This window comes from Anomaloglossus baeobatrachus, chromosome 11 (assembly GCF_048569485.1).
Source record: "Anomaloglossus baeobatrachus isolate aAnoBae1 chromosome 11, aAnoBae1.hap1, whole genome shotgun sequence".
Classification (NCBI taxonomy): domain Eukaryota; kingdom Metazoa; phylum Chordata; class Amphibia; order Anura; family Aromobatidae; genus Anomaloglossus; species Anomaloglossus baeobatrachus.
Window position 1 is genome coordinate 51,406,541 of NC_134363.1, and position 13,039 is coordinate 51,419,579.

General features: G+C 45.0%; 1 protein-coding gene across 3 annotated transcripts in view; it reads right to left on the reverse strand.

The window, feature by feature from the left end:
* The window catches only part of LOC142256742 (testicular acid phosphatase homolog), a 108,368-nt gene that overhangs the window by 3,460 nt on the left and 91,869 nt on the right, over positions 1 to 13,039 (reverse strand). For 2 of the 3 annotated variants that reach the window (XM_075328603.1, XM_075328602.1), the window contains 6 exons: positions 12,047 to 12,199; positions 8,760 to 8,858; positions 8,444 to 8,539; positions 7,917 to 8,049; positions 3,701 to 3,783; positions 818 to 924 (listed from right to left, as the gene is read on the reverse strand). In XM_075328603.1, the coding sequence (XP_075184718.1) occupies positions 818 to 924; positions 3,701 to 3,783; positions 7,917 to 8,049; positions 8,444 to 8,539; positions 8,760 to 8,858; positions 12,047 to 12,199 (671 nt within the window). Of the gene's footprint in view, positions 1 to 817; positions 925 to 3,700; positions 3,784 to 7,916; positions 8,050 to 8,443; positions 8,540 to 8,759; positions 8,859 to 12,046; positions 12,200 to 12,304; positions 12,388 to 13,039 lie in introns of those variants that run through there. The other variant, XM_075328604.1, reaches the window with a different exon arrangement.

Below are 13,039 nucleotides of genomic sequence, written 5' to 3' on the forward strand. Positions count from 1 at the left end.
TGTATTATCCCTGTACTGCGACATCACTGTGTGTATTATCCCTGTACTGCGACATCACTGTGTGTATTATCCCTGTACTGTGACATCACTGTGTGTATTATCCCTGTACTGCGACATCACTGTGTGTGTTATCCCTGTACTGTGACATCACTGTGTGTATTATCCCTGTACTGTGACATCACTGTGTGTATAATCCCTGCACTGTGACATCACTGTGTGTATTATCCCTGCACTGTGACATCACTGTGTGTATTATCCCTGCACTGTGACATCACTGTGTGTATTATCCCTGTACTGCGACATCACTGTGTGTATTATCCCTGTACTGTGACATCACTGTGTGTGTTATCCCTGTACTGCGACATCACTGTGTGTGTTATCCCTGTACTGTGACATCACTGTGTGTATTATCCCTGTACTGTGACATCACTGTGTGTATAATCCCTGCACTGTGACATCACTGTGTGTATTATCCCTGTACTGTGACATTACTGTGTGTGTATTATCCCTGTACTGTCACATTACTGTGTGTGTATTATCCCTGTACTGTGACATCCCTGTGTGCATTATCCCTGTACTGTGACATCGCTGTGTGCATTATCCCTGTGATGTGACATCACTGTGTGTATTATCTATGTACTGTGACATCCCTGTGTGCATTATCCCTGTACTGTGACATCACTGTGTGTATTATCCCTGTACTGTGACAGCACTGTGTGCATTATTCCTGTGCTCTGATATACTTTTGTGCACATGTAGGTCTGTATTGCAGTTTGTGACTAGGTACCCAAAAAAATGGAAATATTTTGAAACTTACCCATCGCTTTCCTTGTAAAATTCAAAGATGTGACATGCTGCATACGGGGGATGGATTCCATTATAAACGCCCAGTGCTCCTTGCAATGCTAGGATGGTGCTATCGTGCTTAAAATAAAGGTCCTTGTGTTAGTATGCAAAAGCTCACCAAGGTGTGTACAATGCGTCTTTGTTCAGGGGATCGTGACTGCGACCGAGCCTGGGGGAGCAGGGAGCCCGCCGACCCCAGCCCCTGCTTCAGCTGGATGTGCATCCGAGAGCTGAAATGTATCGCGGTTCAGAGACTTGTCGGGTCCCTGCACTGCGATACACACTGCCAGCCAAGCAGTGACCAGCAGCATTTATTGGCGTCCTAGTGACTGACAGCGCCACATGACAGTGACGTGATGTGTTGCAATAGCACGGGTGCCAATGAAAAATGAAACCTGGTGGCCACTGTGCACTTGCTACACAGAAGTATGCCGTGGGAGGCAGAGAGGGTGAGTACAATGTTTTTGGTTTTTTTGGCGTTAGAACGGAGGCATATTTACAAGGAGGGTACATATATATCAGGGAGGAAACATATATATCAAAAGGGGGACAGTATATACAGAGAGGGGCCCAGGAGGGTGATAGTATATACCAGAAAGGGGATATATATATATATATATATCAATATGGGGGGACATATATACCATGATGGGCCCAGGAGGGGGATAGTATATACAAGGAGGGTGACCGTATGTACCAGGAAGGGAACATATATACCCAGGAGGGGGCGTATATACCAGGATGGGGGGCAAATATACTTGGATGGTGGAAATATTAACATTTACCAGGAAGGAGCCCAGGATGGAATCTAATATATAAAGCTGAGTGTGTGTGTGTGTGTGTGTGTGTGTGTGTGTGTGTGTGTGTGTGTGTGTGTGTGTGTGTGTGTGTATGTGTGTATGTCCGGGATTGGCATCTGCACCGTCGCAGCTACAGCCACAAAATTTTGCACACTCACACGTCTGGACCCCGAGAGCGTCATAGGCTATGTTTTGAGGGGAAATTTTAACCCCCGCGCTTTACAGTTATTCGCCAAAAAAACTGCCTCCATTAAAGCGAATGGAGCTGGGAGGCACAGTGCAGCCAGAACTTCAGAAGATTGTGCGGCCACGCCCTTAAATGGAATGTGTGCGTGTCACAATGCAGCCAGGGACGGAGACAGACACAGACAGGGAAAGAGGCAGCCACAGACAGGGTAAGAAACAGACATAGACAGGGTAAGAGACAGACACAAAGAGACAGACTGACAGGGAAAGAGAAGGAAAGAGAGAGAGGTTAAGAGACAGACACAGACAGGTAAAGAGACAGACACAGGGAAACAGACAGACAGGGAAAGAGACAGGTAAAGAGACAGACACCGGGAAAGAGACAGGGAAAGCGACAGACAGGGATCGAGAGGGAAAGGGACAGACAGGGAAAGTGACAGAGATAGATAGATAGACAGACAGGGAAAGAGATAGATAGACAGAAAGGGAAAGAGATTGAGACAGACGGAGAAAGAGACAGAGGCAGACAGGGAAAGAGACAGACAGAGAGAGAGAGAGAGACAGAGAGATATATATACAGAGGGGGAGACAGACATAATTACATTTCTATGAAGAAAAAACAAAAAAGCAGCACCAAATGTGCACTACAGCACTAAACATTCCAAACTGTACTTATTTTAAAAATTTTGAGATTTTTGGCAAAAAATTGCAATTTCTTGAGCTGCCTCGCCACGTCACGGCAAATCTCATTTGAAGCAGTCCTACACTAAAATATTTTTATAAAATGTGCCATACGGCCTCACATATGAATAGTAGAACTGCTCTTAGCAGCACTCACCTGGTCTATTTCAATCCCGTACCCATGACTGAGTCATGGCTGTGGGCGGGACAGGTCCAAGCAAAAAAAAAAAAAAAAATTTTTAAAATAAGTACAGTTTGGAATGTTTAGTGCTGTAGTGCACATTTGGTGCTGCTTTTTGTTTTTTCTTCATTGAATTGGTCGGTGGTTGACCTCCACCTTGCTTTGCACCCCAATTTGGGATGTATTCCATCTGTCTGGATTTTGGCGGTTGGTGACTGTTCACATTGTCATCAGGCCTTGTCCACAGGCTATTTACTTCATGCAGCATTTGCTTGGACCTGTCCCGCCCACAGCCATGACTCAGTCATGGGTACGGGATTGAAATAGACCAGGTGAGTGCTGCTAAGAGCAGTTCTACTATTCATATGTGAGGCCGTATGGCACATTTTATAAAAATATTTTAGTGTAGGACTGCTTCAAATGAGATTTGCCGTGACGTGGCGAAGCAGCTCAAGAAATTGCAATTTTTTGACAAAAATCTCAAAATTTTTAAAATAAGTACAGTTTGGAATGTTTAGTGCTGTAGTGCACATTTGGTGCTGCTTTTTGTTTTTTCTTCATAATTACATTTCTATCTATTTGTTGTGTGGTGTTTGTGTGCAGAATACATTTTTGTTAATACGTTCTATTTTGTTAACAGCAGTTATTAACCCGGGCGAAGCCGGGTAGTACAGCTAGTATATATATATTTATTTATATATCAGGAAGGAGTCCAAGATGGGGTACATTACAACATTATGTTGGCTAGGGCAACTTGTATGTATGATGTAGAATGCTAAATGTATACATACACATACATACATCTAACCAACATGCAGAGGGGGGTAGGGGCCCAGGTCCAAATTTTGCACCAGGCTGCATTGACGTCTAATTACAACACTGATTATAGTAGACCACACAAATAACAGCTTTCTTCTTTGCAGTTACCGTCTTATGTGTATGTGGGGCAAGGACCCTAAGGAGAAGCGGTGTAATACCCAATCTCACATTTATATTGTATTCTTACCGCTGAGTACATCACCATTTTTAGCGGTGAAGCTTTCTTAATGGCTTCTGTGAAATTCCGAAGTATGGCATCCACAAGAATCCCTAAAAAAAAAAGATTACATTTCCAAATCAGAACTGAACTTTGAGAAATTGATATTTAATTGCAGAATCTATGACCCTTTTCTGGCGCTGTAGTTTGTCACCAGACTGTACGGTGACTTGTGATGTTTTTGCTTACACACACGCTGCAGTGTAAAGTAAGGAGGACAGGACAGATCACCATCCTGAGCTTCTGAGGAGACGGGAAGGAGATGTCAAGTGCAGTCTTGGACGATAACACTTTCATAATGGACAAGTGCTTAACGGTAGCAAAACAATATGAACATAATCTGGCTGAGAATGCTGGGATTTGTAGTGCTGCAACTGGTGGATACTATTCTACATTATACTGTGACTCACTAAGACGTCAGCTATAGATTATTATGTCTCGGGACCTGAAGACTGATTCATTATTTATGACTATTACTATTAGTAAGCAAAACACAATAGATAACCACTAGGGGTCAGTAAAGAGTCTTTGATTGATTGAAACTGAATGTATTAAAGGGAATCTGTCAGCTGATTTTCGGTACAATACTAATGTTATCTTTAAATAAGGCTTAAGGAGACCTTTCAGGATCAGTAAGTGTTATTGCTCTACCTTATCCTGTTATCTTGCTGTAAGCTCCATAGAATTCAGTCTATTGTGCACACTAATCCAGTGTATGTAGTAAATACAATTTGCATATTCACTGTTCCCTAGTGCATACACTATCACTGCTGAGAGGTGGGAGGGAGTATGGGTATCACTGATTCCTGCACTGAGAGATCTGAGTGGGGATCAGTGAATATACAGTTTGTATTTACATATGTTTGACTATTTACTAGTCACACTGAATTCTAAGGAGCTTACAACAAGATAACAGGAAAAAGGGACAGCAATAAAAGTTACTGATCCTGAAAGGTCTCCTTAAGCCTTATTTAATGATAACATTAGTATTGTACCGAAAATCAGCTGACAGAATCCCTTTTAAGGCTATGTGCGCACATTGCATTTTTTGCGGCGTTTTTCGGGTGCATTTTTTGGGCTCAAAACTGCATGACTTTGCTTCCCCAGTTTTCATTTTTGCTGTCCGCACACAATTTTTTTTTAAGCTGCGTTTTTTAGCTGAAAAAAAAAATGGACATGTCAATTCTTTCCTGCGTTTTCCCCCCATACAATGCATTGGAAAAATGCAGAAAAACGCAAAGATCAAAAACGCACCAAAACGCGGTAAAAACTCATGCGTTTTTATCGGTGCGTTTCTTGCGCGTTTTTGCCGTGGGTGCGTTTTTATGCATTTTTGTGCGTTTTTAGCGTCCAAAATCGCAGCGTCAAAAAAAAAACGCAGCATGCGCACATAGCTTAAGTGCCATATGCAGTTTGTATTTATGCTTGACTAGTTACTTCCTCACACTTTTACAGAGCTTACAATAAGATAACAGGATAAGGTAGAGCAATAAAACTTACTGATCCTGAAAGGTCTGCTTAAACTCTAATTAAAGATAACATTAGTATTTTACTAGACCACTGATGGCGAACCTATGGCACGCGTGCCAGACTGGGCACGCAGAGCCCTTTTTGCTGGCACGCGCGCTGTCACCACACTGTGAGCCACTTTGATCTGCTGGTGTGATCGCGCCAGCAGCTCAAAGTGGTGTTTAGCAGAGGAGACATTTCTTTTCGCTCTGACACTCCTCCTCTCCCAGACTGCAGGCCTGTTGACTAGGAGACGGAGGAGCGTCAGTAGGCGGCGCCGGCGTCTTGTGGCCGTGCGGGAACTGAAGGACCCAGCGGCGTGCAGTGGAAGAGCGAGTGCTGGAAGGTAAGTTTTTTTTTAATTATTTTTAAAAGCTGTGTGCGGCTGTGCCAAGTTGTGGGGAACAGTGCCAGCACGGGGCATGGAGAGCATGGGGCAAACATGGAGAACACGGGGCAAACATGGAGAGCACGGGGCAAACATACAGAACACGGGGCATAGATAGAGAGCACTGGGCATACATACAGAGCACGGGGCAAACAAACAGAGCACTGGGCATACATACAGAGCACTGGGCATACATACAGAGCACGGGGCAAACATACAGAGCACGGGGCAAACATACAGAGCACTGGGCATACATACAGAGCACGGGGCAAACATACAGAGCACGGGGCATACATACAGAGCACGGGGCAAACATACAGAGCACGGGGCAAACATACAGAGCACGGGGCATACATACAGAGCACGGGGCATGTAGAGCACAGGGCATATATACAGAGCACGGGGCATGTAGAGCACAGGGCATATATACAGAGCACGGGGCATGTAGAGCACAGGGCATATATACAGAGCACGGGGCATGTAGAGCACAAGGCATATATACAGAGCACGGGGCATACATACAGAGCACGGGGCAAACATACAGAGCACGGAGCAAACATACAGAGCACGGGGCAAACATACAGAGCACGGGGCAAACATACAGAGCACGGGGCATACATAAAGAGCACGGGGCAAACATACAGAGCACGGGGCATACATACAGAGCACGGGGCAAACGTACAGAGCACGGGGCAAACATACAGAGCACGGGGCATACGTACAGAGCACAGGGCAAACATACAGAGCACGGGGCATACATACAGAGCACGGGGCATACATACAGAGCACGGGGCAAACATACAGAGCACGGGGCAAACATACAGAGCACGGGGCATACATACAGAGCACGGGCAGACATACAGAGCTCGGGGCAAACATACAGAGCACAGGGCAAACATACAGAGCACGGGGCATACATGGAGAGCACGGGGCATACATGGAGAGCACGGGGCAAACATGGAGAGCACGGGGCATACAGAGCACGGGGCAAACAGGGCTGCAAGGATGGAGGAAATGTGCAAAGATGGGGAAACGTGCAAAGATGGAGGGAAACATGGCTGCAAGGATGGGGGAAACATGGCTGCAAGGATGGGGGAAACATGGGTGCAAGGATGGGGGGAAACATGACTGCAAGGATGGGGGAAACATGCAAGGAGGGGGGAAACATGGCTGCAAGGATGGGGGGAAACATGACTGCAAGGATGGGGGAAAACATGCAAGGATAGGGGGAAACATGGCTGCAAGGATTGAGGGAAACATGACTGCAAGGATGGGGGGGAAACATGACTGCAAGGATGGGGGGTAAACATGACTGCAAGGATGGGGGGGAAACATGACTGCAAGGATGGGGGGCAACATGACTACAAGGATGGGGGGCAACATGACTGCAAGGATGGGGGAAACATGACTGCAAGGATGGGGGGAAACATGACTGCAAGGATGGGGGAAACATGCAAGGATGGGGGGAAACATGCCAGGATGGGGTACATTTAGCAGGAAGGGGTACATTTACCAGGATGGGGGGATACATTTACCAGGATGGGGGGGAAACATGAAAGGATGGGGGGGAAACATGAAAGGATGAGGGAAAAATGCCAGGATGAGGAACATTTAGCAGGAAGGGTGACCTTTATCAGGATGGGGGAACATGCCAGGATGGGATACATTTACATTGATGGGATACATTTACCAGGATGGGGTAAATTTACCAGGATGGGGTACATTTACCAGAATTGAGGACATTTACCAGGAATGGCGCCATGATGGGGACAAATATACCAGAATGTAGGAAATATATATCAGGATGGGGGACATGTTTACCAGGAAGGGGGACATAACTACACAATGAAGGGGAGGGGAGCAACTCGTACGTGTTTATGGGATTTCAGGATGTTCCGACTTTGCAATGTAGATGTGGATTACAGGGTGAAATCTCTGTCTAATATGCTGCAATTTTTTCCAGAAAGATCAATCCAACTGCTGTGTCTGGAAAGGGCAGGGGCTCAGCTTCAATGTGTGGTAAGCATGAGCGTGATGCCCCCTGCTGGAGAGAAGACTGCAAAGGTAAGGTTACAATCAATTATTTACATAACAGGATTGGTTGGCACTTCGGAAAAAAAAATGGGTTTAGGGCTACAGTTTGGGCACTCGGCCTGTAAAAGGTTCGCCATGACTATACTAGACAATCAACTGACAGATTACCATTAGCATAATATACTAGATAACCACTAGGAGTCAGTAAAGAGTCATTGATTGATTATGGAATTTAATGTATTAAAGGGCCCCTACCTCCGGTGAGCCTGGCTTTCTCGGTGGGTTTATGCAGGGCCATATGGGCTTTAATATCAAAAGCGGTGATCTCTTCCAAAGTTTCCAGCACGTCTGGTGTGGCCCATGCAGGTAGACTGAAATTGTGGGACTTCTGCAATCCGGACATTTATACATAGAACAAAACATTAAAAGAAAGGATTGTGTAGAATGAGAGTATTAAATTTACACAATCAAACTATTGGGATGATCATATAGGTCCTTTAACAAGAATAAAAATGACACTTCTCTTGTAGTAATCCGATGTACCAGTGCTGAGAAATCAAGCTTTGAAGCCACATGCAAATTAATCTGGAAGTGCACTGGAGGCGGGTTGAGTGTAATGACACGCCCCCAATACACTTATAGGCTAATTTGCATGCAGCTTTAAAGCTTGATTTCTCAGCCCTAGAACATCGGATTACTACAACAGAGGTGTCATTTTTATTCTTGTTCCAAGACCCATACAACCATTGTGAATAAATAAGAAAACATAATTCAGTCCTTACCTGACAGAATAACGTGTCGTACACTTTCCACACTCGTCGAGGGACCGCTTGCTCCACGCTATAACCGGTGACATTTGCTATCCGTGCAATGAAGTCCTAAATAAAAAGAATATGCTGAACGATGGAGGAAATTACAGGTGTATAAATGTTCTGCTTCTATTTACAAAATTCAAAAACTCTGACTTCTGACGTCCACCACTAGGTGGCGCTCAAAGTATAAAGATTATACAGGTTATGGGGGGGGTTAAAGAAATAACTACAAACCGCTTGGCACAGAAACAAACATGGCGAGAACACTTCTACTCGTTTACAGCACCTTCCAGGCATCCATCCTATTCTGATACTCCGGCAGCTGAATGGTCTCCTTCATTAGTTCATAGAATCGGGGGCAATCTTTAGAAGGAAATTTTAGAAGCTACAAAACAAAGGAAACAAAAGGATGACATTACATGCGATAGTGTTATTCTGTATTAAAACTTTATGACATTACAGAGGAGTCAAATGTACAGTTACTAAATTGTCACTATAGGCATCACTGAGCCATCTCCATGCTTCACTATAGGTTTCACTGAGTCACCGCCATACTTTATTATAAATATCACTGAGCCACCATCATGCCTTACTATAGGTATCACTGAATCACCTCCATACTTTATTATAAATATCACTGAGCCACTATAATGCCTCACTATAGGTATCACTGAATCACTGCCATGCTTCATTATAAATATCACTGAGCCACCATCATGCCTCACTATAGGTATCACTGAATCACCTCCATACTTTATTATAAATATCACTGAGCCACTATCATGCCTCACTATAGGTATCACTGAGTCACCGCCATGCTTCATTATAAATATCACAAAGCCACCATCATGCTTCACTATAGGCATCACTGAGTCACCATCATGCTTCACTATAGGCATCACTGAGCCACCATCATGCTTCTCTATAGGCATCACTGAACCACCACCATGCTTCACTGGTCATCTTTTGTCCTACTTTACTTGGGAATGTAGGGGTGTAGTTGGAGAGGAGGGGGGCAACCAGGACATGAGTTCAAGGTAGCAGGGAAGGTGTCAATAAGCCACTTCTCCATGGCCAGACTACTTAGACGCTGGACTAGGGAAGTGAACTGCATATTTGCAGGAAAACCTAGGCATAGCTGTGAGGAGATGGCACACAGACTTCAGTATATGCTATATATTGATATTCACATACAGTAGGCTGGCATATTGTGCATAGCTGTTTCCTTCTATTACAGTAAAGCCTAAAAGGGTATTCCCATCTAGATTATCATTAGCATATGGCGTCTTTTCCTTCCACAAGCAGGCAGCTTCCAAACAAAGCCGACTGAAGAGTTTACAAACCGTAAAGATTTGGTACAGAAAATAATGGTTGGGGCGTTTTTCCTGCGTTTTAGCCCTTCCACCCATTGACTTTATTAAAAAAAAATACATGGCACAAAAACGCACCAAAAATGCTTGCGTTTTTGGTGCGTTTTTCTGCCAGATGGTGCACCAAATCTGCACCATGCACAAATAGCCTTATGTGGCTGCAGAGTGCCTTTTGGATACCTTTCTGTGGTGTGTTGCCTTGTCAGAATTGGAGACATTCCACCACTTGCGTGGTTATCTTCATGTGTATTCAAGGTTTCCGATTGCCAATTTTGGAGACTCCAATAGAAATAAAGTCAGGCCTGTGTTCCTGTAGTGTGTGACGCTGCCCACTTCCTAAACCCAAGATAACACCTCTCTGGTTGTGAGGAGCCCCTATTTGTGCTGCACCGTAAGGCTATGTGCGCACAGTGCGTTTTTCGCGGCGTTTTTGCGCGTTTTTCGGGTGCGTTTTTGGCCTTAAAACTGCAGGACTTTGCTTCCCCAGCAAAGTCTATGAGTTTTCATTTTTGCTGTCCGCACACATCTGTTTTTTTTACCTGCGTTTTTGAGTTAAAAAAAAAAATGGACATGTCAGTTCTTTCCTGCGTTTTTCTGCGTTTTCCCCCCATGCAATGCATTGGAAAAACGCAGCAAAACGCAGAGATCAAAAACGCAACAAAACGCAGCCAAAAACGCACCAAATCGCGGCAAAAACGCATGCGTTTTTTCGACGCAGGTGCGTTTTTGTGCGTTTTTAGCGGCCAAAAACGCACAAAAACGCAGCGTCAAAAAGACGCAGTGTGCGAACCTAGCCTAATGCTGGACTTTTCCTTTTGACAACATGCTGTTTCTTGGAGTCTGATCTGAAATGTTCTTATCTGAGGAATGCGAGGTCACTCGTAGTTGTAGAGGTTGTTGACAGCGCAGAACAAGAGACTCTCCATCTCCTCTGCACCTCATACTAACATCAACAACGAACATCAACGATCCTTCAGTTTGGTGAAGTCAAGAGCCCAAGAGCCGTCCCTTCCCTGAAATGGTTTCTCAATTCAGGAACTGTACAGTAAATGTAGAGGAGTTGTCTACTACTTAATCAATTTAGGACTCCATATTGTATAAAAAAACAGTACTATCTGCTCCAGCACAGTTGGCTTCACTGTTCCAACGAGGTTGACACCGCCGTTACCAGACGAGACGTGCCATATGCAAGGTGCCGCCAATGTTCGGTTGATATTTGGCTTCAGCTTTTCACTGTTATGGTCCTGAGTTTCAGTAGTGGACATCCCCTTTAAAGGGAACCTGTCACCACTTTTTCAGCCTATAAGCTGCGGCCACCACCACCGGGCTCTTATATACAGCATTCTAACATGCTGTATATAAGAGCCCAGGCCAGGGGTATAACATAAAAAGACACTTTATAATACTTACCTAACGGTTGCGCGGTGGGCCTTATGGGCGTCTCCGTTGTCCGGTGCCGGCGCCGCCTCTTTCGTCCATCTTTGTTCTCCTTCTTCTCTAGCCGCGGTGCATGACGGGTCCGACGTCATACACACTAGCCGGCATTCAGGTCCTGAGCAGGCGCACTTTGATCTGCCCTGAGCCGGGCAGATCAAAGTATTGTAGTGTGCCTGCACAGGACCGGCAAGTGTGTATGACGTAGACGCGTCAGAAAGAGGACGAAGATGGCCAAAAGAGGAGGTGCCGGCACCGGACAACGGAGACGCCCATTAAGTCCACCGCGCGACCATTAGGTAAGTATTATAAAATGTTTTTTATGTTATACCCCCGGCCTGGGCTCTTATATACAGCATGTTAGAATGCTGTATATAAGAGCTCGGTGGTGGTGGCCGCAACTTATACGCCGAAAATGTGGTGACAGGTTCCCTTTAAAGTGGTTGTCCGGTGAAAACAAATTATCACCTATCCCACTGGTGGACACGGACAGAAAAGGGCTCCTGTGCAAGAACAATATATAGGCCCTTTACAGCCCAAGAATGCAAAATTGCACCTGTTTGGAGGTGGTATTGGGCCCCAGGTTGCACTAATAATATGTCCACCCCTGACCTATCCTTAAGGTCCGACCGCTGGAGCCTGCACCTATCGGCACTTTGAGCCATTGAGTTTGGAAAAAGGAAAGTCCTGGTAATGCCAGAAAAGTTTTGAAGACATCAGTTCGGAAATAAAAAACAGCCCCATGGTGCAGAAATGCACTATATCTTACCCTGTCCTGGGATACGGGCACAGTATGGACTGGAATCGGCTGCCATTGAATATCCAGATGCCACTGCTGCGTTCCGTTTGGAGGATACAGTCCCGCCAGGTTTGCCTCGGCGCTCATCAAGGTCCGGTCATAGTCTGTGCTGCGCACGTAGATCTGAGTGTAAAAAGCAATGATAAAAAAAACCCTTATAATACCTAAATGTTTATTACAGAGGTTATGCGGGATAAGAATAATCTTTAAAAAGACAAAAACACTTACCCACATATGGCCACGGCTGTGTCCGGTATTACAACTTGTCTCCATTTAAGTGAATGTGGCTCAACTGCAATACCTGACACAGTCCATCAACAGAAGTAGCGCTGTTCCTGAAAAAAAAGTCCTTTTTCTTTAGGGATGTGAAAAAATAGGTGTATGTCAGTTTGAGAAAGACACAGGTTACAAAATACCACTTTTTTCTGTATTGCTAAGAGGGGATGGCTGTGAGCATGGCAACTTCTCTATTCTCTATGGAAAAAGGCTGATTTCATGGGATTTCCATTCTCCCACTTGGTGAGGGTCTAGAAGTAAAGCCAACAGCTATTTGGCATATATTACATGCATGTAGATGGATGGTGAAGACAGGTGTATAGCTTTAAGTTTTGGGGATAGCAGAGTACCAAGATCAATACTGGATCCTCACAGAAGGTGCTACACAGTTGACCCATACCTCCTAACTCAGCTTACCCATACCTCCCAACTCAGCTTACCCATACCTCCTAACTCAGCTTACCCATACCTCCCAACTCAGCTTACCCATACCTACCAACTCATCTTACCCATACCTCCCATCTCAGCTTACCCATACCTCCCATCTCAGCTGACCAATACCTCCCAACTCAGCTTACCCATACCTCCCAACTCAGCTTACCCATACATACCAACTCAGCTTACCCATACCTCCCATCTCAGCTTACCCATACCTCCCAACTCAGCTTACCCATACCTCCCATCTCA